General features: G+C 33.7%; 2 protein-coding genes across 11 annotated transcripts; one reads left to right on the forward strand and one right to left on the reverse strand.

The window, feature by feature from the left end:
• The first annotated feature begins 645 nt into the window (after nucleotides 1–645).
• Nucleotides 646–7597, forward strand: LOC7479175 (diacylglycerol kinase 2). 7 transcript variants are annotated; one of them, XM_024601714.2, is made up of 9 exons: nucleotides 649–810; nucleotides 999–2215; nucleotides 2582–2957; nucleotides 3056–3132; nucleotides 3830–3949; nucleotides 4070–4234; nucleotides 5017–5058; nucleotides 5474–5611; nucleotides 7016–7597. In XM_024601714.2, the coding sequence occupies exons 2-9, from the start codon at nucleotides 1103–1105 to the stop codon at nucleotides 7163–7165; spliced, it is 2181 nt and encodes a 726-aa protein (XP_024457482.1). In that variant the 5' UTR covers nucleotides 649–810; nucleotides 999–1102; the 3' UTR covers nucleotides 7166–7597. The 7 variants fall into 7 exon arrangements, 4 of the variants coding, with proteins under 4 accessions (XP_024457483.1, XP_024457482.1, XP_024457481.1 ...); XM_024601715.2 differs by lacking the exon at nucleotides 7016–7597 and adding an exon at nucleotides 5142–5187 and having other exon boundaries at nucleotides 647–2215; nucleotides 5474–5616; XM_024601713.2 differs by having other exon boundaries at nucleotides 649–2215.
• A 7540-nt stretch (nucleotides 7598–15137) lies between these two features.
• Nucleotides 15138–25269, reverse strand: LOC7455183 (ultraviolet-B receptor UVR8). Of its 4 annotated transcripts, none has more exons than XM_024601991.2 (15): nucleotides 24862–25269; nucleotides 24329–24400; nucleotides 22587–22665; nucleotides 22117–22176; nucleotides 21859–21960; nucleotides 21638–21731; nucleotides 20649–20691; nucleotides 20492–20537; nucleotides 20335–20381; nucleotides 20106–20208; nucleotides 19029–19083; nucleotides 18808–18874; nucleotides 18593–18629; nucleotides 16369–16448; nucleotides 15138–15606 (listed from the first exon to the last, which is right to left on the reverse strand). In XM_024601991.2, exons 2-15 carry the CDS (start codon nucleotides 24383–24385, stop codon nucleotides 15481–15483), a joined length of 996 nt encoding a protein of 331 aa, XP_024457759.1. In that variant the 5' UTR covers nucleotides 24386–24400; nucleotides 24862–25269; the 3' UTR covers nucleotides 15138–15480. The 4 variants fall into 4 exon arrangements, with proteins under 4 accessions (XP_024457759.1, XP_024457756.2, XP_002307065.4 ...); XM_024601988.2 differs by having other exon boundaries at nucleotides 16369–16445; nucleotides 24324–24400; XM_002307029.4 differs by having other exon boundaries at nucleotides 24324–24400.
• Between the last annotated feature and the right edge of the window lie 585 nt (nucleotides 25270–25854).

Genomic DNA, 25854 nt, shown 5'->3' on the forward strand with positions numbered 1-25854 from the left:
GGTCGATGATTTCAACGAAGAATAATTAGCATAGCAAGCCAGAAGGATGTGGCTAATATTGACCTCTAGTTTGTCTGGGTGGATTCCACGTGTAAATCTCACATGAAAGCCCACTAATTGATGAAGAAATATTCCGTAACTCGTCCAAAAAAGATCTTAACAATCCAGACCCTCTTTACTGTCTCATCCCCTGATTAATTCCGGTGAGCTCGAGAACCAGCATCTTTACCGACAACCCCCGAGATTCAAAACACAATAAAATAAATAAATTCATAAAAAGCACCCTAACTTTGGAAAATCCCACAATTTAGCCCCTGTATGTTTGTCAAACTGGCAAATGAGTCCCCATACGAGTTTTTATCAGATTTACCCTCACATCTTGTCAATTCAACCCGAATTACAAGCAACATAGTCCCTTCCTATGGTGTAAAATTGTCACAATTTGTCTACAATTTAGTTAAAATGGATTGAAAATCGACAAAACATAACGAATATAGCCATATATAGGGTCGACTTAATGGAAAAACCTTTCTATAAGGACTGATCATGAGAGTTAACACAAAATGCAAGGGCTAAACTTGGTTTTTTCAGCGTCGACATCTTTTCCATACCGCAGGCCAACCCGCGTTTGTTGCGCATATTAAAAATCCCGCCCGCCCATTCCCTCTCCTTCTAAAAACGCTACTATATATAGATCAAAATCCATAGCACCTGTACTTCTTCAAAAGCTCTCTTCTTTTTTCTCTCAAGAAACCAGAAATCCTCTCTCAAAAATCAAAATCACGATCGATCTCCTTTTCCAGGGCTTATGTATGCCTCATTTCTATCCTCCTGGTTACTTTTTTTTCCCCTCTCCTTCGATTCTCATTTTTCCCTCTCAAAATCTAATATGGGATCTAGTGATTGATCATGTTTTAATTTAGTAATTTACTCGATTTTTGCACGTTTTGATAATTATCATTTGTTGATTTTGTTTAATTTTTATGATTTTTCTTAAGATTTTGAACGGAAAGTGAAAATCCGGAGAAGTGAAAATCCGTTTGGTGAGAGTTGCTGTTGTTGAATTGATTGATGGTGGTGGTGTGGAATTAGGGTTTTGGAAATGATGGGATTGGGAATTTCGCTTGTGCGGGTGCTTGCAAGCTCGTATGATTACTATAGTGGATCTTTTATTGCCTGGTTAATTACAGCTGCTTTAGGATTTTTAGTTATTGTTTATAGATTAATTAATTGGCATAAAAGAGCATCGCAGAAATGGGTTAAAGCTGCGGCTAAAGCGAAGAAGCAGGTTTGGAAAAGGTTAAATGTTCCGCGGTCTAGTCATTTATGGATTGAAGATTTAGCTTATGGTCAAAAACAGCCTTCTGCATGCTGTGTTTGTTTGACTTCATTGGTGTTACCATATAATGGCTGTAGTGCGTCGTTGCGTAGTGATTTTGTGCACCGTTGTGTTGTTTGTGGTGCGGCGGCTCATTTTAATTGTTCTGAGTTTGCGGTGAAGGATTGTAAGTGTATTGCGCAAGCAGGGTCTAGCCATGTGAGGCATCATTGGTCAGAGAGATGGTTTAATATGGATGAGAATCCTGAGATGAGTGTGTTTTGTTCTTACTGTGATGAACCGTGTGGTGTTACTTTTATTGATGCTTCACCGACGTGGCATTGTTTGTGGTGTCAGAGGCTCATTCATGTGAGATGTCAAGCTAAAATGTCAAAAGAATCTGGTGATGTTTGTGATTTGGGTCCCCTTAGGAGGATTATTCTTTCGCCACTCTGTGTGAAGGAAGTTGATGGAGGAAACAGTTTAAGTTTGATCACTGAGGAAATTATAGCCTCTTCTGTTCGTGGGCAGATGAGAAGAAAGCAGCGCAGCAGAGGCAAGCATGGAGATGATCGCCCTGTTAATGGTAAGTTGCAAGGTGCAACAACTGCCAATAGAAACTCGGATTTTGTGTTGAATGGGTTTGCTGGATTGAACAGATCCAGCAGCGAGACTGATTTCCACTGCTTAAAGAAGAATGGCAGGATAAAGTACACACTTAATGGCCTAATGCATGATAAAGGTGGAACTGCAATCTGTGAACAAGTTAAGAAGTATGCATTGGCTGATTTGGCTCAAGATGCAAGGCCCCTTTTGGTCTTCATTAATTCCAAGAGCGGAGGTCAACTTGGGCCTATTCTTCGAAGGACACTGAACATGCTGTTGAATCCTGTACAGGTGATATAGTTGAGCTCCTTAATAGTTATCACAAGAAAAGTGGACCTTTAATTCCTTAAAAAATTATTTTCATAATCTTTCATTGTCATGTCAAATGTGTTATTTTCATCATCCAACATTTTTTTTTAATTGTAAGCATATTTTATGAGGAATCTCCATAATGTGCTCTCTAAGTGCTATAATGTGGACTTCATCTAAGGGAATTAATTTCCTGTGAAAGCTTTTTTATGGAAAAATAAAGTGGCTTTGGTTTCCTCTTGCATTACTTCCACATAGTGGTTGTTATGAATAATTACATTTTCTCACTTACATTGCCTGTAACAGCTCATATGGTATGTGGCTGAATTTCTTAATTCTCCATTTCAGGTATTTGAATTAAGTGATTTGCAGGGGCCTGACATTGGTTTGGAGTTATTTAGCAAGGTGCGGTATTTTAGAGTTTTGGTCTGTGGTGGAGATGGAACTGTTGCATGGGTCCTTGATGCTATTGAGAGGCGCAACTTTGAATCTCCACCACCTGTTGCTATTATTCCCCTTGGTACAGGAAATGATTTATCAAGGGTCTTGCAATGGGGAGGAGGCTTCTCAAAGTTTGATGGACAAGGTGGCTTGAGCACACTTTTGCAAGATATCGACCAAGCTGCAGTTACAATGCTTGATCGCTGGAAAGTAAATATCAAAGAAGAGAATTCAGAAGGGTATATGGAAAGAGAACAATCCAAATTCATGATGAACTACTTAGGTAGATCTATGAAGTTGTTACTTGGGATTTTTTTCATCAATCTTGTTTCGCAGATTGCTTCATCAATCTGTTACTCATTACCAATTTTTCTTTTGCAGGTATTGGATGTGATGCTAAGCTTGCATATGAATTTCACATAACACGTCAAGAGAATCCTGAGAAGTTTAGTAGTCAGGTAGCTATATTTTTGTTTTGGCTGTAATGTATGTTGTTAAATCAATCGCCTGATACTTCACTCAAAAGAGCTTTAGTTTTCCATAGCATGCACTCTGTTGGACAGTAATGTTTCTGTACAATTTTAAACTCTATGAGACACTGGCAGTTCATTACAATTTCTAAAACCTCCCTGTTTCTGAGTGGAAAAGAAGGTTCAATGCTGGAATTTGTTTTACCAATTCTTTGTTCCCTTCTGTTTGTTGTTTGATTTATCCTTTATTCTCACTCAAACATATTCCTTATAGTTGACCACCCTTCTTTGTTGAAATCTATTGGATGCATGCTTGCTGTAGGATATCCCTTGAGCCTGAGGGTAGTTCAATGTTTTGGCTGAAAAAATAATGGTCTATATGTTGTCCTGCAACTGGACAACTTCATTCAGTACCATAATCAGGTTGTTGGATCATTAGTATCCGGCATTGTTGCTAGGCAATGCCAAGTGCATTTTGAGTTTAAAGAATAAAAGAACGATCGTGCTTTATTTTTTTTTAAAGGTAAACATGCTTAGACCGAAGTTCAAGATACCGAAGTGCTCCAGGTTACTATAGCTTTCTTTTCCTTTCCGTTGGAATTTCAATTTGATATTTCAGAAACGGGCCTTTGATCTTTGTTCACTGTTTGCCTTAGAATTTGTCTAATTAAAATTTAATTTGCAGTTTGTGAATAAATTGCGATATGCCAGAGAAGGTGCCAGAGATATGATGGATAGAGCTTGTGCTGACTTACCATGGCAGGTTTGGCTTGAAGTTGATGGGAAAGACATACAGATTCCAAAGGTACTTGATTAGATGTTATCTTAGTATTTTGGCTGCTTTCTTGTTTTAATTGCGTTTAAAACATGTTTCTTTCTTTCATATTTTCAATGCTGTGTTCTTTCATCCTTCTTTTCCCTCCAGGATTGTGAGGGTTTAATTGTGCTGAACATTGGCAGCTATATGGGGGGCGTGGATCTTTGGCAAAATGACTATGAACATGATGATGATTTCAGTCTTCAATCCATGCAAGATAAAATGCTTGAAGTTGTAAGTGTCTGTGGAGCATGGCACCTCGGCAAACTTCAGGTTTGTCATTTTCTGAATATAGGTTCCTTCTTTTCGTTCACTCTTTGTGTGAGAGAGAGAGTTCTAAGTGTTTGTGTAGTGTTTCATCTCAGGAACTTCAGATTTCTGATTTTCTGAAAATAGATTCCTTTTTATCATTTACTTTGTATGTGTGCATATGTGTGCGTGCTATGCAACCAGGCCTACCTTTCATTGCAATCTGCAGTTGATAACTTTTCTAAGGTCTAATGGTAGTGCGGGTTTCTAAGCATCTGAACAGTTAGAAGGGAGCTTGTTTCTCTTTATAGGATTTCATTACCCTTTTTCTAATGCCTGTCTACCTCTATTTAGAAGCCCTGTCATGGTACAGCTAAGTGGATTGAGCAGCTGATGGCAGATCTCTAATGGGTTGTGTCAGGGATGAGGGGAAAAATCATCTGTAGAATTGGAAGGTTTTCTCTAGGCCAAAACAAAGGCAATCCGTAATTCACTTTTTTCTACCACACTTCCTCATTTGTACAGCATATCCAGTTTCTATTTTTACAACATGGATGGTGGTGGCATCTCTTGGGATTTTAATGATAGAGAAATAGAGCATTTTGTAATTTCTGTCAGATTCTTAAATCCTTGTCACTTTCTCTTTAACCAAGATGGTTGGATGGGAAACTTTGGAATAATTTTGGGAATTTTCAGTACAACCTTTTCACCTCTGGTCAATTGTATCTAGATAGCCAAATGACTATTCAAATTCAAGGTGTTTATAAAAGTTCTTAATAAAATTATTGCCTATGGACCTTTTATAGCTGAGGAGAGGAGGAGGCTTCACAGGACATTGCCACAATGAGGTTCGTTCTGCGTGCATTAACAACAGGAGGTGCATAGCCATCCTTCTCTGATGTTGTTTGCTGGCTTGGGATTTTTGGTGTAGGCTTTTTGCATTTTGCTGAGAAAAGTGGGTGGTTCTGAGTAACATGGTATGATTTGATCTTCTTGAAATTTGTAGGATTGGAGAGGGGGTAGAATTTAAAAATATTTGGGAGGCATCGTATATTCTTGTGCTTTCTAGCATTTGGTTGGAGCAGGTTCTGCTATCTTCAAAAATCATTTTCTCCCAAATAATTAGGAGTAAATAATCTTCCAGGCCTGTTTATGGTGCCTGCTATTTAGAGTGTTTTGATGTTGTTCTCTGCTACACTTCTGATTTTGTAGCATGCTTTTTTTTTCTTTTTTTTTTTCCCTAATGCTAGTTCTACTATTCAGGTTGGACTTTCACAAGCAACGAGGCTAGCACAAGGGAAGGCCATCAAAATACATGCTTCAAGTGCTTTCCCAGTTCAGATAGATGGGGAACCATTCATCCATCAACCTGGTTGCTTAGAAATAACGCATGATGAACAGGTATTATATTCCTTGTCTCTTATAGTGCACTTGATTCTCACACAAGAGGCTTGGCTGATGGATCCCTGCTTTTCCATTGCACACCTAATCTCATAGTTCATGTGTTTGCATTTTTACTTGAATGATCCTTTAACGTTGGAAACACCAGACACAGCACCCCATCATTTGAACTTCCAGATACTGATCCCTCCCTAATCACTATGCAAGTCATACTGATAATCTTGAGGTGAATAAAGGAGAAACTTGATCCGTTCCCTAGTAACTGCAGAAGTTCAACTATGGAAGAAATGTTTCTTTCTTTGTGAAAGATTACTGAATTAAAAATGATGAAATATAATATACTGATTTAGAATCATTTTTATGATCTTCCTAGACTGTCGATGAAGTTCATGAACCCCTAGTACATGAATAAGAGTAAAGATTATTTAGTGTAGCTATGACTAAGAAATTAAGATCAAGTATATGAGTTGAGAATTAGAACAAATAGGATATATAAATAGGAGGAAGCCAAAAAATACAAGAAGCAAAGGGAGAAGGCAAACAGCAACTGGAAAGAAAAATGGAGTCCAACTTTGTGCACAAGTCATGAGAATAAACCATATAGACGCACAACCTCAATTTTGTAGAAAGCATATACAAAAAAACATTCAACAAAAAGCAATCCTCATATGATGGTGTAAATCTTTATATATTGTCTTCATGGTTTCAGAAAAGACTTCCAAAATATTCTTCCATTGCTTCGTTCTCTTTAGTTTACTTGATGCTGCATTTCATTTCAATATCATTTCTTTCATTCCTTATCTCTAGCACTTTCATCATCTTCACTATAAACACAGGCTTTACCTTTTGGAAACTACTTAATTTAATTGAAGATGTGTGTTTGTATACTATTCTCTGAGTAGAGATTGTGGAGGAACATTGTCAATCCCTTGGTCACAAGCAGAATTAGCGGAGAAAAGCTAGTCAAGCAAACTATTTTCCTTTGACACGTAATATTATGTTGATGATTAACAATGATATGCATTCTCAAAATGATGTTTAGGGAGGTGATATTTACGATTCTATCCCCTGTATTTTCATCTCTTATACTATTGATGCGGTACAAGTGTTCCTCATTTTTTCTCCTCTGTAAAATTGGGAAGTTGGTGTTCCTGCCGCATTGTGCAAATGTGCATTGGAATTAACTGAAACTGATGCTAGCTGCCACAAATATATCCTTATTGCTAATGGTGCAACAAAATTATTCATCCTTTTATATTTGATTAGCTGAGGATGTTCAGGATTAGAAGGGATTTCACTTTGAATGTGTATTTAGCATGTTGTTACCATTCTAGTGTTTTATCAATCATTTATTTTCATCTGAACCTTTCTAACTATAATTCATGGATTTTTGGTATGTTTCAGGTGTTCATGTTGAGGAGAGCCTCTGAGGAGCCCAGAGGCCACGCAGCTGCCATTATGACAGAGGTTTTGGCAGATGCTGAGTGCAAAGGAGTCATCAATGCATCTCAGAAGAAATTACTTCTGCAGCAACTGGCTCTCAATCTATCCTAGATTCCAATTTCTAAACCCCCCCTCTTTTTGCCTGCTAGTTTCTCGCTTTTTGTCCCACTAACATATTGCGTGTCCTTCCTCGCATTCCTTTCTGGACCATGCACTTTGACCATGGAGGGAATGCCACTTTCACATCCTTTTTTCTTTCCTTAATTTTTTTTTGGGTCACTCATTTTGACCATAACGGGATCTTTCCTTTTTTTACTGAACTCTTTTGTAGAAGCAATTGGAAACCCGAAAGTGAGACTGACAGCCCCACGAGACGCGAGCAAGCCAGCTGACATAGGATCCTTGTAAATGAATGCTATGAGAGATTGTAAATGAGAGTTTTGTGCCTATTGTGATACACAACACACACACACACACACACACACAGACCCCATACATATTACGAACAGAAATTATACAATATAGAAACATTTGTCTTTTGAATTTTTCCTTTACGATTATCGAAATCTCATTTTATTTTACTCGGCAAGAGAGGAAATAGCTCACCATCGTTTTCAAGAAAGATGGGTTAATTTAACATGGAAATTGCTGGATATATGACAGATTTCACCACGTCTCCTGTCACTTGATAATATGCACACACTCTTTCTAGGTATTGAGCCGATGAACCATCGGCTAGACCACTGAACTGGTGAACCGACACCGTTGTCGTTTCTGGCTTCGCTTCGGTTAAATAACATGATAATTACCACTTATTGGCCCAATAACAATCCCATGTTCTTTATTCGATATTCCTTCAGACGTGAGAACTATCTCTTCGGTAAAAATAACACGAGACTTCTTTACCAACCCTTCTGCATTATTTCATGGCTATCACTTCGATTAATCAAACGTTGAGAGTCACTCGAGTGTTAAAGTACAGGCCCCTTCTATCTATGTTTCAAATTCACAAGCTTCCTTATCATAAAAAGCTTCATTCCTTTCGTCCATATTCTCTATTTTCTTTTTCTATAGTTCATAGATCAAGGTTGTCTATTATATTTCAATAAATATTTTGTTTTTTTAATTAAAATAAAATATTTTGAAGTATTTTAGCCGTTTCGAGGTTGTAATATATATAACAAACATAATTCAAATTCAAGATAAATTAATTATAAATTATGCAATACAAACACAATGCCAAATATATATAATTTTAAAATTTAAAATATTTCTAAATAGTCAAGATTAAATAGATATTTAACTTAAAGTAATTCAACTTAAACAAAATATCAAAATATTATGAAAGTAAAATATTTTAACACAAATATTTTAAATATAAAATTAAGTCAATGTTATCAAGGCTAATGAAATCTAAAGCATTCCTTGTTTTGCTTAAATTTCTATAAAGTATAAACATGAAAAAAAAAATAACATGAATATAAACCATATATATTAATGATAAATCTAATTTTAAAAAATTAATATCATTGTTATTGAAAATAGTAATGAAAAAGGGGTTTTTATAATTGGGTGGTTTAATTAATTAAATTGAACAAGGTTCAATTTGATTCAATGGCTTTTCAAGAGCAGAACGAAATATGTGGAATGAAACCGAAACATTCCGGGTGGAATTTAGTTGAAAAATCTGAAATGAACCGAGATTTAAAATAAAATGAAATTTATTTTATTTTTTAAATTAATATGGAATGTTTTCATCATTTCAAACAAAATTGAACAGAATTGATAACCTTGAACTTCATACTGCTTTTTTTTAATGAGCAGTACCTGTCTGATGGTGTCCGTTTCGAACAACGTTTTCAACAGGAGTTTTTAAAAATCATCTCGGCAGAAGAATGAAAGTTGATATAGGGTACTTCAATAGCCAGCTAAAACCCTGAAAAGATAAAAATACCTATCTATCCTCTCCCAGTTCTCCCTCCACAGCACCGAAACCAGCCGCCCCAGCCCACTAGCCCAAAATCATCCTGGTCAGACGAGCTAGCCATCGCCATCAAATCAGCTGAGAACCCATAGCTGCCTTGCATCCTCCTCCTTCCTTTCAACCCGACATAAACGGTACCTCAAACAAACCTGATCTCCTCCTAAAATCCATCCACCTGATCTCGTTGTCGATCGTTGCTATAGTAGCCCTTACAAACCAGAGTCATCAGGCAAACATCGCAAGCAGCGACCAACATCACACCCCCATCACCGTTGGTCATTATCAACACCAACAGCTCCCTCATCTTTTCTCCTCCATACCCGAGCTAGTTTCTCTCGGCCTCAGCTCCAAACCTAAAATTAACCAGCAACCCGTTGGCTTTCTTCCACCTCAGTCAGCGATAAAACATTACAAAATAATACACCTCATAAATACATTACAAAATAATTTAACCTTATCATTTATAATAACATTAACAATATTTATTAAATGTTATATAAAAAATTTATTACATATTAATTAATTTTATCTTGGATATCGGGAGTGTACCATTATTATCATTCACAAATTATAGAGGAGAGAAAAAAAAAATATTATAAACACATCAAAACTTTCTTGATCACACTACCAGCACTATTAAAGATAAATTCAGTGATATAAAAAAATATCATCAATGGTAATTGAAGTTGTTCACATGAGTTGCCTAAAAATAGCAGGTGGATGACTTGCTCTTGAGCATCTCATATGGCTTATTTTTATAATTATTGTTAATAATTTTTTTTAATATTATTAGATTTATCTCATTAAGATTTTTATAATGATACTAATAATATCGTTATTAGAATTTTAAAATTTCTTCAAAAAAAATTTTTATATATATATTTTTCTCTCTCATTGGTACTCTTCCTTTTCTATATTAATATACCCATTTGAATGCTATATAATCATGGGCTATTTAGAGCAACTGATTAAATGCTTTAACCAGTTTATAAAGACTTGTTTTTAATCTGATACAATGGTTTGCATGAGAGAGTAAAAATTAGCTCAGAAAGAGAAGCAGAGATGTATGTCTTTACCTGAAGGTTTCTACCGTACCCCTTGCCTTGAAGATCTGAAAGGTAAAGGTATTAAAAACGAGGTTACATAGAGGTTGTCCTTTGGACACTACAAAAGAGCTTATATGCTTTTAGCAAGGTAAAGTGGGTTTGAAAATGTGTTAAATGTTATTTTGTAAATTATTTTTTATTTGAAAATATATTAAAATAATATATATTTTATTTTTTAAAATTTATTTTTTACATCAAAACAATTAAAAAATTAATTTGAAACTGAAAAGGTTTTTAAATTTTTTCAAAACCACGTCAAATATTGCCTTAAACAATTGCACATGCTATATTGTCTCGTCAAATGTAACCATTCAAGGCTAGCTAGATACCATGCAGTAGATCTAAGATAAAATGATTTTTATTAATCTCTCTAATATATCATTTTAAGTAAGGAATAATCAAGAAACTGAGTGATTTTCTGTTTATGTGTTTCTTTTATGTGATTTTCTGAGAGAGAGAGAGAGAGAGAGAGAGAGATGCTATACTCATCCATGTCGGGAAACAATTGTGAAATACTACTGATCCTCACGTAACTGAGAATATGGAACTTGAAAGAAAAGCTAGCGACCCTGTCCCAGAGACAATATAAACATAGAGATACTCATCAGAAGACAAAAAAAAGCAACTTACTTAGACCTTCAGATTCATATATATTCATAATTACAACCATGGAGAGAGAAGAAACAAGTACAACTAAAATAGAGAGAACTTTACCAGATGTTGATATTGAGAATTGCAGCCAGCTAGCTAGGGGAATCATGAGATGAAAAGCAAAGAAATTGTAGCAAATGATGGTTGGAAGGAATGGAGCCTGGTCCGAGAATCATTTAGGTTCAAGACAGGTGCATCGATTATCTGGGCTGTCATCAGATAATGCCATTTATGTATAATCATGGCCTCCATGACCTCGACCCAGACAGCGTTCCTCTCAACCTTACGCTCAGAGATGAACTCATGCTTCATCTCTTCTGTGAAAAAAAGAAAGAAAGATCCAAAAGAAGAACTGAATTTGCGCATAAAATGCATACATAAGTTTATTGGTTGAGGGGAATGAAGCCTGGTCCGAAGCCTTAACAGTTGTTTCTTGAGAGAAAACTCTTTGCTTAAGCTTCGAGCCAGCCAACATTCCCCTCAACTCACGCACATGCATATCCTTTCTCCACTGTGTAGAAACCCTAACCCATATAGAGTTCTGACTTGTAGCAGAGAAAGTAGAAAAGGGTTTTTGAAACACTATTATCAAAAGTCTTCAATAAATAAATAAATATGAGTTGTGTTCCTAGTTTAGTTTATATCATAGTTATTAAATGCAACTTGAGAGTTGATCTAGTCAAGAAATCATATTATGAATAATTTAAGTTGATTCAAGTCAATCAAATAAATAAATCTATTATAAATCTTTTTAGTATCCTCTCGTGTCTATGTTTAGGTCCAATTAAAAAAAGATAAATAATACAAAATCCCTTCCACCAATCCTCTTTGTTAATGTTTAACAAAAAAAAAAAGATAAAAAGAATAGCATGTCAACTAAAGCAATTAATTGAAAAATACTTCAACATAATTTAACAAAAACAACTAAGCAAGTTACAAGTTTAAGAGGCAAATCAATTAACAAATTACAATTTCAAATCCCATATTTTGATAGATATTTTATCACAAACAACATCCTCATCACTAGAGTGTTCAAGATTTCATAACATTATAGTTCAAGTTTGATGCAAAAGCACATTAAAAACCAATGCAACACACATGGATGCATTAATCAATTGAAGTATGAGGGTAATGCAACGAGCATCACAATAAGACCAAAATATTAAAGAAAAATTTTCCATCAATAACTTATCAGCAACATCTTAATTAGAAGCATTTTCAATCACTATATGCACAATGTTTTTAGGTCTAATATACAAAACCGTCTCTCTAAATAACTTATACAACAACCCAGCGGTCTTTGAAACCTTTGATGCATCAACAAATTTCAAAAAAATAGTTCCTTTAGGGCAATAAACTAATAAGTTAATTAAAGTTTTTTTCTTTTGATTTGTTCATTCATTAGTCATTAGTGTGCAACCAGTCTTCTTCCAAGTTTCTTGATAACTCTCCACATAAAGCTTAACTTCATCAATCGTCTTTGCCAAGTAATAACCACGAAGGGCATAGAAGTTTGGTCTTTTAAAACCATGACTCATAGTTGTTATAACGTTCATAGCATGCTGATAATAAACAAGGTTAATTACATTAATGGTAGACTTGCATCAATCATCCATTTTGTCATAGTAAGATCACATTATTCAACTATTTCTTTATTTTGCCAACTTTTAAACACCATGAGTTGTCCTCAACATCTTTTTTTTACATCTATGGTTTCAACTTCCTTATGTTTTTCAAAACTTGTGTCCAATTGTTTTCCTTTTATGATATTCTTCGATGCTAACATCTTTTTTTTACCACCACCATCATCTAATTATGTAACCATCCACTCTTCATTCTTCATCTGTTATGCATTATAATGATTGAAATTTTCTTGCATTTCTCTAACTCTTTTTTTCTTCTCAACATTTCTTGAAGTTTCAAAAGCATTTGATGATGAACATCCAGAGGATATTTGCGGCATTGTTCCATTTCTCTTTTAGTTCCTACTAAATGCTACTTGAATTGATTAATGCCAACACCTACAAAAGCTTTACCATATTATAAGCATATTAATTTTGTTTTTTTACATCATACACTTAATCCAAGAGATTCTCTACAATGACCCCAAGCCACATTTGTTTTTTCCTCTTATACCACTAAAAACAGAAATTGAAGGATGATATGATTGGGTCATTGAATGATCAATATTTAAAGTACTACCATGCTGAGAATAAATTAATATATAAACTAGACTACTACCAATCTACTTCTATGTTTTCATTTAGACGAACACATTAATTTGTTATCATTTGATCCCTTCCAATTCTCATCCAAATTATTTTTATAACACTTTAGGTTCCTATACATTAAGATGACTTGCAATGTTTTCATCCTCATCTTAAATCATTATTAATTATAAGACACCATATCACCCTTTTATTTTCTTACATAAATGTAAATGGATTAAAATCATGCCAAGGTTTGATTAATCATAGAATTTGAAAGAAATTTCTTTTAAAAGTTATTAAGTTAGTTAAATCAGAATTTTGAAAACTCATCAATGCATTTGAAAACACGGTTTTGGATAAACTACTATTTATTGCATTTTGGTACAAACCATAATTTCTTCTATCAAAGTTATTAGATAAAAAAAAAAGTGATTTAGGTAATATTTAGTATTGCAGTTCAATCATGTTTTTAAATTTTTTTAGCTTCAAATATTTTTTTATATTATTTTAATGTATTGGTGTTAAAAATTAATTTTAAAAAATAAAATAAAAATATATTTTTAAACAAAAAGACATTTTAAAATACAATTTTTTCCGCAACTTTCACTGAATAAGTCAACTTTTTTTTGATAGGTTAGTCACCACAGATAAATTGCTCGGGTCGTTGACTGACTATTAGATTAATGTACCTTTTTACGCTGTATTTATTAATTAGCACGGAATATATTACCAAGGAAAAAAAAATGAAAATATTCACAGTTGTTATTTAGGGCAAAGCAGATACCTGAAACAGTTTCTTCCTAGAAACACGTCATTGCAAAGACGGAGTTGCCAGGAATATAAGATCCTATTCGTTCAACTTCAAGATCTGACGGCTAGAGGAATACCTCCTTAAAACCCGACATGTCGGTGTCAGCGGAAGCCTAAGGTAGGGTACCGAGGAAAAAAACTGCCCGAAAAATGAGGAAACAAAGAAAGTATTACGAAATAAAATAATATTTTTATCGTAAATCAAAGCACAGGTCAAAACTCCAGGTAATCGACGGCTCGGATTCTATGATCCCAGAACAGTAGTCAACGTGGAGAGAGAAGAGGTGACGTTAGCTGTGGAGTGGGTCCCACTATAAGAGGAGACATGAGCGCGTGGATTCTGTGGGTCCTGTACTCAGGACTCTTACTTGTAGGATTGGGATTGGGTACACTTCATGTGTGGGGACCGCTTCTGTGGTATTTTTTTTTTTTTTGAACAAGGATGTTAAATATTAATGAATGAAAGCCAGTATTTTCGAGATTATATGTTCATGATGATGCATTGATGCTGCTGCTGCTGCTGCTGCTGCTGCTGGGGGCATTATAAGATGAGGTGATGAAAGATCGAAAAACAATTATTAGTGTCAGTGACATTAATTTCAGGTTGTTTAAAGAATTCATATCTATGAAAGATAGAAATAAATAAAAAAATTCGGTAAATTTTGAATTTGATTTTTTATTCTGATTATTTATCTATCTCTTCATCCAAAAAAAAAAAATAACTACTTTTAACTAAAAATAATTATCGATTATCTATTAGAAAGGGAAAAACTATGACAAGACAATAGAGAAGTGTGTTTATATGTTAAGTTTTGATGAAGTTGAAATGTCTCTCTACTTTAATTATTCAATATATATATATATATCATTAAAAAAAAAATCTGAAACTCAAGTTATTAACCTAATTAAATGAATATGTATCAAATCCTAAAAAAAAAAACAAATGTTAAATTGAGAGACATTTCAAGAAAGCTGATTTTTCTCTGTTACGAGCCACCACACACACTACCCAAAGACGACATGGTGGCTCATTTACTGATGTCTTCCACAAACATGTCAATAATTTTTTTTATTAGTTAAATTACCAAATCTCCCTCGGAACCATATAATTATTGAAAAAAAAAAACCAATATGAAATGACAAATATGCTCCTAAAGCCAGGCCTAAATTTTTTTTTATTGCAAGGGCAGTATAATAATTACATTGTGCATGGCAAACGAAAATTCAAAAAAATCCCTAGTATGCCAAAAAAACATGTGAAAAAACTAAGTTATCCTTCAACAAATTTTAGAATGACAAAAGAACCTAGAAAAAAAAAACCATTTTACTCTTGAAAGACAGTTTTATGTGATTTTTTTTACTAATAAAATCATCAATTTACTATTACAATCCATAATAAAATACATGTATACAGTGGTTTTCGCACATATTTTAGGTTTTCGCACTGTAATAGTTTACTTTTAGTAAATGCAAGGATATACAGGTTACATTGACCTCATCATGTACAGTGCACCGTTCTGGAGTTCGGAGTATGAACAGATAGTCTCGGAGTTGATGACTGATGATTATTTAATTGGCATTTGAATATGTTAAAGCCAAATAATGAATGAAATAACAGTAAAAACTCAAAACCGCTTCCATTCACTGAAGAACCGTAACCATGGCTTAAGCATCAACACTTTCAAGTATGGCACCTGTGTGATTAAACCCACATGACACTTCCAATGCTTTCATTTTCTTCTCGAAGGCAACCAATGTAGGATTTACGTAGTCAAAATCATCCCCATGACCCTGTATGCAATATCCTATACTCGTAACTCGTAAAGACGAATATGAATGCGCAGAAGAAGCACAATAACAATGAATTTACAGAGATAATAACAAAAAAATGCAAGGTGTGCTTCAACACAGCAAACCAATCATATTCTAAAGGTCAAATGAATTGATGAACATTTTGTGTTTGTTTTGAATAACATTTTGAAGTCATTTTCAGTATTTTCACCATAGCAGAAAACCACGCAGGATAGAACTTTGATGTTACCATATAAAATCCAACAATGCATTTACCATAATATCATCAAAATAAACTAAAAGTTAGTGTCTCATATCAAGTAAAAGTGACAAGCATTTTATGGTACAGGCTCATGAACTATATGTTAGCATCTAATATTATTGGTATAGTGAACAAGATTAATCATTTCACAATAAGGAAAAGTTTGTAAGGGAGAATTAAAAACAATACTCTGACTTGTTTATCCAGAAATGTTTTCAACCTTGGAACTTACTGTAGGCTCCATTACCATTGGCTATCTATTGCGTGATGATTTCAAGTATCATTGTTGATCATCTATTACTTACCATGGCCATCGCGGGCTACTGAAAAAAAATTTAATGGTAATGCAAATATCTGTTTTCTTTTTTCTCAAAAAGAAAAAAAAAATCTGTTTTTACCACATGCTGAGGCGTTGATATTTAAAATGATGTTTTCAAGCATCGCACATAACTCATTGGAAGAAGATAATTTCATAGTATACAGGAGAAGAGAAAGCAAACCAATTGTCCACCAGAAGAAAGTCCATCTTCAGAAAATGTTCCATGTGAACCTCCCCAGCCCCAGGTAAACACATTGCCTTCTGAAGGTTAAGGTTACTAATTAAACTCAGCTATTTGATTCAAGTAATCATAAGCAAAAAATTATTTTACACAATACAATGCATTGTGCATGGCATAAAAAAGAAAGATTATATACTTCAAGAAGAGAGCTAATCATTTGAACAAAATGGTAAAAAAACTTCCACTTCGCGGTTATTTTTCACAATTTTTCATCACAGCCCCTTGTTTGATTGATCAATCTATGATACATCTATGATACAATTTGATATTGTGATAATTGATTAATTAAAATTTGATATTGTGATAGCTTCTATTTTGTGCCAACTACATAGAAAAAATCATTTGATTAGTCAAATGCTTCTACTTTTTACACCGGATTTCATGTATTATTGCATTTCAAATCTTAATTTTATAGAAGTTAAAATAACCTATTTTTTTATTTATTTTTAATATAAAAATTTATCTCACAATAATTTTAACCAAATATATTTTATAATATCTATTTTTTAAAAAATCATAACTAAATTTTTTTTTTAAATCTATTTATTTTAATTATAACTGCAAATATTTTTTTTAACTACAAACGTAAAAACTATCACAAAATCAACCACCAACTACTAAAACAAAACAGCATGTGCAGTAACTACAAATGTAATACAAATTCAACACCACGCTAAATTCTAGTTTCGTAAGAGAACATTTTGCTCTATCTACAAAATAGATACTAGATCAATCAAGGAAATGTTTTTGGTAGCCAGCGTGGGAGGCAGCTTATACAAGATATTTTAAATTGCTTTCACATCAAACAGCGTAACCATATCTTCTGTCTTTTTCAACAAATATAGTTCACGTTGTTTTGATCTTAATTACACATTGTTTTAATATTACGTTTGAAATTACTAAATTATCTTATGTACAAAATATTACATTTTGATCTTAATTATACATTGTTTTAATATTACGTTTTGATCTTAATTATCTTATATTAATTTTGACATGGGCTTCATCTCCATCTTATATAGAAAATATTACGTTTTGATCTTAATTACACATTGTTTTAATAAGAAGTAACAAACATACATATATTAAATATAACATGAACTATATGAATGTATTTGAGTGATCAAGAGATTATTATCACCCTAGGTAAATTAGAAAAAATATTACATATATTCTCAAATAATATTGATTATAAAATCCTTGTGCAATGTGAAGTTTCAAATCTTATTCAAATAATCAATGATTATAATATTGAAAACAAACATTATAATAGAGAAAACAAACTCAATGTTATAATGTCTATATCAGAATATTCTTGATAAAAAAAATAATTATTATACTGAGAAACTACTTGTTGAAAGGTTAAATCAAATCATTTATGATTTTTTTAATATTTGAGAATCATAACACATTACTAGCGGTGCACTTGATCTTCAAATATTGATCAATCAATTGTTAAATTGATAATAAATTAAATTGTTTAATTTATTTAATCCTAGTTTATTTAGAATTATGATTTATATTTGACTCAACTTATTAGAAACTTAATTAGTCACACATATTAAAAATTATTGATAAAAAATTAAACTGAGACAATTAATTTGTGACTTGATTGTGAATAAATTTTAAAGATTAATGACTGGAACGTAATTAATATAAAGGATTACAATTCTTAGACCTAGAAAAATAAAATAAAGATTTGATTGAATAAATTTTTTAAAACTATTCTGAAATAATAATAAATGTGATATTTTTTAGGAGGCAAAGTGATATTTTACCATTTATAGAATTATTAAGTTTTCCTTCTAAATAAAATGTTATGCCTCATATTTTTTGTAAGTTATGATACATAACATATTATACACTCCACCTATACAGATAGATAGGGTAGAGAAAAGAAAAATTAAAAAAAAAAATCTAATCTTTAAATAATCTTTGCTCCCACTCTAAACGACCTTAGGTTATCTAACAAAATTCTTGGGACCCTTAAAAAAAAATTAAATTACCGTTTCCACCACGTCCTAGATTTTTGGAAACCCAACAGTATATATCATTACAACTAGCCAACAGAATAGAAAATCCTTATTACCATGCTAGCAAAGTTAGAAATCTATATCTGAAACTACAGCTTTACATTTAAATTTCAAACTAAAATATAGAGTACCTGAAATCGCTGCTGTATGCTTCCAACCACAAGATACCTGTGTATCACAAAACAATCAAAACAAGAATCTAATGAATCATTTATGTTAAGAATGCCATATCCCTACTTGGAAACAGAGCACAAGTCAAAGTAACACCCTTTAAATTAATTTCTGAATCAGAATGTAACAAGATAGCCCTATAACATATTTGTCCAAGAAACAGCAGTATATAAACCTTTTCAACAGGAGATCTCAAAAAAGGGCCTTCAACTCGCTCCGGAATATGCAAGACATCAATAGAACTGTCAACCAAACATATTTTATCCAAAAAAACATGTCAGTGTTCAACAAACAAAACTTTCATCTGTAATCCTACTGTGAACAACATCGACATTAATGGATCAAGCTGTGAACATTCAACAAGCCTAAACTTCAAGATTGAGGGAATATAGATACCCGTTGCCAAGACAACCATTTTCATTTGAGCCCCAAGTGTATAGTTCACCACCACCTATGACAAGGTAGTGAAAGGAAAAGAAAACATGTTAGATTACACTAATCATAAGTATATACATGTGTGTGTGTGTTGTTGTTGAGTCTGCTGCTGTTGTTGTTGAGTGTGTGAGAGATCAATTTTTTTCTAAAATCTAGTCACCGGAACCAATGGGTATAAAGACAATCCCTTTTATGGGTCAGTGAAGATGAATGTAGTTTAGGCACTCCTCAACAGGTCTCTAAACAAAAAATCAAGAAGATTTACATAAACCAACATCAGGCTAATGTTCTAAAGTCCAATTTATTCATACCATCCTTTTAGGATCAGATTGATTAAACTAGGGATTGACAATCCTCCTGACATGCCAACTGGCAAAATATTCATGAAATTTACCCATGACGACCTGCATCGATTCCCTTCAATGTCCCCAACAATTAGAACAAAAGCACAGCGAACCTTTGGACCAAAGCTACTTTCGTTACTTCTAACTCAAAATATATCTGCAAATATATATGTTTTATTGGAAACAGAACAGTTAATCGGTTCTTCAATCATAGATCTAGAAATATCTTCATGCTAAGACAAAACCTACAAAAGCGAGCAATTCCATCATTACAAAATCAAGCTTCCTGATAAATGACCACCTTTATCCTCCATATCTTTAATAAAATTATTCTTTCTGACAATTAGCATCCCTTTGAAATAGCCTGGTATATTCCATTCGTTCACCATTTCTTTCTGACCATTAGTGTCCTTTCCCAACTTCCTGTCTCAAGACCATCAATCTGGGGGGGGGGGGGGGGGGGGGAGTGAAAACAGAGTATAAAAATAACTAATCAGCTTATTTTGATACTGTTAGGATTTTTATTTTCAGCACATCCCTGTTCCCCAAGTCTCTTCATATTCCCATCTCCTATACCATAATGCGAAATGATGGCACTGATATTTATACACCTCTACATTCAAGCACACAAACAGATATGCACAAAAATATGTGAATATGAAATACAAATACTATAAAGAAACCAAGAAATTACTAGTTATAACACATGTGTGATAGCCACCACATGCTACTTCTTGAGAATAAGGCAATTTGCCTATCATAGATGGCGTCGTTGCGTTGTTCGCATCTCCAAAAGCCTACAAAATTTTCTCAAAAGAAATCATTTCCAGCAGATAGATTATTAATATAAGATGCATATAGAAGTCAACAAAATCAGAAAATGATTGCTTACAACCAATGTAAACACCAATTCTAGCACTGACCAGTTTATCTACTGCTTTTTCACCAAATATGTAGACAGAGCCGTTCTCTGCAATATTAAATATTCACACAAGCTAGAGATGTTAAAAGTAAATCTACATTGCATCAGCCTTACATGAACACAGAGAAAAAAAAAATCATAGAGAAGAAGCTCAATACCATCAATGCAGGCTGAATGAAGCAAGCCGGCAGCAATGTTTTTAACCTACAAATCCATTCGCACTGTAGCCATGAGACAATGATTAATGATGGAAATGAACTTCCATTCCAGAGATGACATAATCAATCAACAATTGAAATCTTATCTGTAAAATACCTTAACCCCTTCAAGTTTCTTAATGTGTCTAGGTGTATATTCACTGCAAAATAATAAAAAATATATAGAAATATGTTAAAATACATAATTAACAAATGGAAAGACATGGCTGGCTAGCAGAATCAATTTCAGAAGGCCCATAGAATCCCAACACACATAGACACATCTTGAGGCACCTTATACAAATGCTAGACACCTCAATTTATGTGCGTGTAGCATCAGGTACCAACCATGGAAGTTGCTCAAACAAATCCCCTTTTACACAAATATAGGTCGATTTGAATAATTGATGCCAGGCTTGGTACACATTGAGTTCATCTCTTCCCAACTCAGTTGCTAGGTTAGAGCTATAACCCTATTAACACACTAAAGATACATAACACAAAATATGGATAAGGCCATTCTTAAACAAACCAGTGATCGATGTGTGTGTGTGTTTGTGGATGCTCATGCCTTTCTAGTCAAATGGCATCTATTGACCATGCTGCTTCTCTACAGACCGTGGAATATATAATTTAAGCACATTGGGCTAAATATTCAAAACACAGTTATAAAAGCTTGTTTCTGGCGAGAATTGGACTGGCGAAAGAATAAAAACAGAGAGCATAGCCCTAGCATACTTTAATAAGCAAACTAAACTACAATCTTAGGGAAACGATTTGTAGCCTGAATGGTAAACAAATTCATGCCTACCCTTGATGTGGGCCCCAGTTGATCAATGGTGGAAATGAATTCATGCCCCATTTGCGGCATGGAATTCTTGCCACCCAGGATGATTTGTGACCTTAAAATAAGATACAGAAGTACTACAGCAATGTTATCCCACAAACCACAGGTACACATTTATATTGCGCTCGTAACTTTTGACACAATCAGTAAGTCATCATATTCCAATATTAGAAAGGGATAGTCCTTTGGATTTAAGAGGAAAGAAAACGAACTGAGTTTCACATAAAACAACTAAAGAGCTAGCAATAATCAAATTCAACCTGCTGCTTCTAAAAAACCCCAAAAGACTTGATTGATGGCCATGACCAAGTCGCCCAGATCCTCCTCCTCCCCAACTCAAGGCCTGACCTCCATCTGATGAATATAAGCAACAATCAATACAAAACACTGTTTAGACCACACCACTTTCCTATAGTCACAGGAACCAGTGAGTGATAACAAGGAGGGGAAAAAATCACTGTAAGATTTTCCTTCTACAGACCAGTAACTGCAATTGAGTGCTCTGAAGCCAAAGCTACCATTTTAATGTTGATTCCGCTCAAACATTCTACTTTTGTTGGTACAGGGACTACGTTTTCAGCCTCTGCATATCAGAGAAATACATAAGTACAAAGTAACTAGGCCTTGAGTTTTTGTTTCAAACAAGTAAAAGATTAAAGGGAGGAACTTCAATAAGAGAAGCTAGGCAATCACAATGATGTCACCTATATATTTAACACAGTACAAGTTTAGTTTTTACTTTTTCCAAGACCCAGCTGTCCATTTGAGTTCTTTCCCCACGTATAGAGCTCTCCATCCACTACAGGAAATGGTATTTATTGTCATAGAATGGAATAAGATATACAGTCACAGAAAGCAAATAATACAGCCAATAAACGGAAGAACCAAAATAAAATCCATGAGCTGGCACTTTTATCCCCTCTTCCAATTCCACAGGTACATGATCCCTCCAAACCTTCCCTCCCCTCTTTTCCCAGTTCCCATTGAAAAGAAGAAGACGAAGAAGAAGAAGAACTATAAGTTGAGTGAGTAAATCTTTGAACTCAGAAAGTGACTAAAACAAGCAAGTATAGAAACAACAGTGTGATAGGAAATGAAATATGGCTCTTATAGGTAAATTCCTAAAAAATATGATTAGTTTTTGTTTCAAGAATCACTTGGAAGCAACATTCATCCAGCTCCACAAGAATGCTATAACCACCCACAAACCTGTAATAGCACATGAGTGATGATAACCAGCTGAAATTTGCACAATTTCCTTTTTGAGACCAGAAACTTCAAGTGGCTCCTGCAATTGTGAGGCACATGTATAATACAAAAGAACTGCTCCATTGACAATTTTGAAAACAGTCCAATCAATCATAGATTAATAGAAGACACTAAAGTACCATTTATCAGCACAATTCACAACAGAGAATTTTCATAAGAATGTATATTACTTATTTGGAGATAGAGACTTATAAGACCTATTTCTATTTAAAATGGCTCTCAAGAAAAATGAGTTGCTTCCAATTAAGTCCAATCAAGTTTCTTCCAAAGCTGATAACATCCAATTTCATGAATGAGTTGCTTCCAAAGCTGAGTTCCAAACACCTCTCAAGAAAAATGAGAGAACATCGTTTAAAATGGCTCTGCTATAGATGAGCAGAAGCCCCCATGAACAGGTCATCGTTAAGAGGGCAAGAGATAGACTGATAATGACTTCATTTGATTATAACAAAGTTTTCGTTTATAAAAATTTCAAACAAAAATGGATCAGATAAGGTAAAGATAAGATGATTTGCGCGGGCAGCTCCATCTAACAAAAGTTAAGGCTAAGTTTAGGTGTCTTTACTAGTTGCTTTGGATAGGTAACAGATTCTCATTGACGTTAAATAGGTCTCTCAGAAATTCTCCAAATGGATCAGCATGAAACATGTTATCAGGAAAAAAAACCATAAATGGCACCAAATGTTGAGCAAATCGCTAACTACCACATCTTATTATACAAGTCTCCTGCCCCTGAGCGTTAGGTGCATAAGGGACCACCACATGCTAGTCCAAACTCCAAATAAACATGCAATCCACTACACCAGCCGCTTAAGACGTATAAATAAAGAATATTTCCACTCTCTATTAGAAGCATCGTATTTTCTTACTGTCTTTTCTCTGCAATTTTCTTTATGGCAGGTTGGGGCCATCAGCTTCATATTCTAAGCACTCTTATAGTAAGGTCCTCCTAGCACATCGAGTGCTACCTGTGATCTGATAGCTCTTTCACTCTTCGTACATTTTGTAGTTATATGGCCATACATGGTTTACGGTGATTGATAGAAGATACCCAACCTTTTCCTTTTCACACCATTTATCACCAACTTGCATGTTAATGAAATCACACCATAATGTAGCAAAGAGCCAAAAAAGACCTATCAAATACTTGATCCCATTGCCTGTCGTCCATGTTGAATAGTTGCTTAAGAAGTCATAATACTCATGGACAAAGGTCGATGTTCTTGTGCCAAGAGAGAGGAACATGACTACTTGCTCTAAAGGTACAATTGGATAACCCTCTGGACAACTTAAAACAGACAGCAAACAGCACAAATTCAATAAACTAATGATCCTGCCATAGTTACATGAACTGTAATTCTACATGATCTAAGGGCTCATGAGAGCATAGAGGGAAAAAGACTTTCACCCTAGAAAGTAATGGAATCCCAAAACCCAACAGTGAGATGCTATAATAGTTACTTGAACTCCAATTTAAACCCCCAAACTTTCATATTTTCTCTACTTTCGAGAAGATCACAAGTTCAGTGCAACGAAAATTATCTTTTTATACATGCAAATATCAGCGAGAGTATCTTAAAGATCCTGTATCGATTGAAGGAAAGACATCATCTAATGATAGAAGCATAGACAGAGAGGAGAAAGGATTGAAGAAAAAAAAAGTTTCTGATACTGTACCATACAATAAGTAGTGTTGTTTGATACGCCGAGCTGTCCAAAATCATTAAGACCGGTGGCATAAACACGCCCAGTTTCTGTCGAGGGACAACAATTTGTAAGCCTCTACCCAGATACACTAACAACTTCAAATTCATCATCAACAATAACTACTCACAATCAATTAAACTAAAACAATATAACTCAGACAAAAAAATTATAATATATAAGAGATCCACATGTTCCAAAATTGCTAGCTAATATAATTCAAAAAAAAATGTCTAAAAATCATATTACATAGAATTATATTTTCATCTAATCACTTTCTCTTTTTCATCATTTATCCGTTTAAATAAAGCTACAGAATTGAATTAAAAAACAAAACTGAATACATTGAAATTAAGCGAGTTCAATTTTACTCATTTCTCCAAAAGAAAAATCAAAATTCAGTTCTGAATTATTTCCAAATACCATAAGAATCAATAACACAGCTCCAAAAAGAGAAAAAACTTCACAATTCAGGTCAAATGAGAGATGTAAAACGACAGAGAGAGAGGACCTGTTAAGAAGAGAGTGTGAGCACCGCCACAAGAAATGGATTTGAGATTAGAATTATGAAAGGAAGAGGAATTCATAAGCTTAGGTCTCCACATAGAATCTAAGTTTCCGTATCCTAATCTTCCGTAGTCACCATTACCCCACACTGCTGCGGATCTCTTTCTTCCTTTGCTTGACGACGACGACATCCATCGTTTATAACAATAACCTAATCCTCCTCCTATTAACACACTATTTTTTCTCATTTTCAACCAATTTATTTTCAGGTTTTTCTTGATTATCGATCGATCCAACCAGTTTCCTTTGTGCAGAGAGGTTGATGAATGGTTTAGAAGAATGCAACGTAGTTTTTTTAAGCAGGTTGGTAGACTTCTCTAGAGACTACGGGACTTTTAATTTGTGAGATGGTACATTGGTACCTATAACATTAAACAAAACAACTAAGGCACGGTCGATTTTATATGAATTTACCACCTCACTTTCTTTTCTTTTTAATTAATATATGGTGGTACTTGGGATTGTAATAATAATTGTTTTTTAAAATATTTTTTATTTTAAAATAATATTTTTTATTTTTAAAATTTATTTTTAATATTATCATATTAGAACGATCTAAAATTATAAAAAATTAATTTAAAAAAAATTAAAACTTTTTTAAAAATATTTTTTAAATACAAAAACAAACATAATGTTGTACTTTTCCATTTTCTTATTTTCAAACTTAGGCATGGTAAGTTTTACTATTCATATCAAGAGCAAGCCATCTTTGTTTTTTAATATTCAAACTTTTTTTCATTAAATTATACCTTTATCCTAGTTAGAAGAAATTAAGCTTGAATTTATGATAAAAATACAATATTTAAATATAAAAGACTAATAAGTACAACACAAAGAAAATATATAATAAACCAGTGACAATTCTTTCTTGGTAAAAAAATTAATTTTTTTTCTTTTTAGTTCTTGAATTAAAAAGATGAGAGATAAACTTAAAATA

This window comes from Populus trichocarpa, chromosome 5 (genome assembly GCF_000002775.5).
Source record: "Populus trichocarpa isolate Nisqually-1 chromosome 5, P.trichocarpa_v4.1, whole genome shotgun sequence".
In the NCBI taxonomy this organism is placed as follows: domain Eukaryota; kingdom Viridiplantae; phylum Streptophyta; class Magnoliopsida; order Malpighiales; family Salicaceae; genus Populus; species Populus trichocarpa.

Bases quoted from the DNA above. Each gene is read 5' to 3' on its own strand.
- LOC7479175 (XM_024601713.2), top strand. From the start codon at position 1,103: ATGATGGGATTGGGAATTTCGCTTGTGCGGGTGCTTGCAAGCTCGTAT. The intron at 3,950-4,069 runs GTACTTGATTAG...TTTTCCCTCCAG, and splicing joins AAGACATACAGATTCCAAAG to GATTGTGAGGGTTTAATTGT. The intron at 5,059-5,473 runs GTTCGTTCTGCG...TCTACTATTCAG, and splicing joins CAGGACATTGCCACAATGAG to GTTGGACTTTCACAAGCAAC.
- LOC7455183 (XM_002307029.4), bottom strand. From the start codon at position 25,105: ATGAGAAAAAATAGTGTGTTAATAGGAGGAGGATTAGGTTATTGTTAT. The intron at 21,732-21,858 runs GTCTGTAGAAGG...TATATTCATCAG, and splicing joins GCACTCAATTGCAGTTACTG to ATGGAGGTCAGGCCTTGAGT. The intron at 20,692-21,637 runs GTTGAATTTGAT...ATTATTTTGCAG, and splicing joins GGGTTTTTTAGAAGCAGCAG to TGAATATACACCTAGACACA.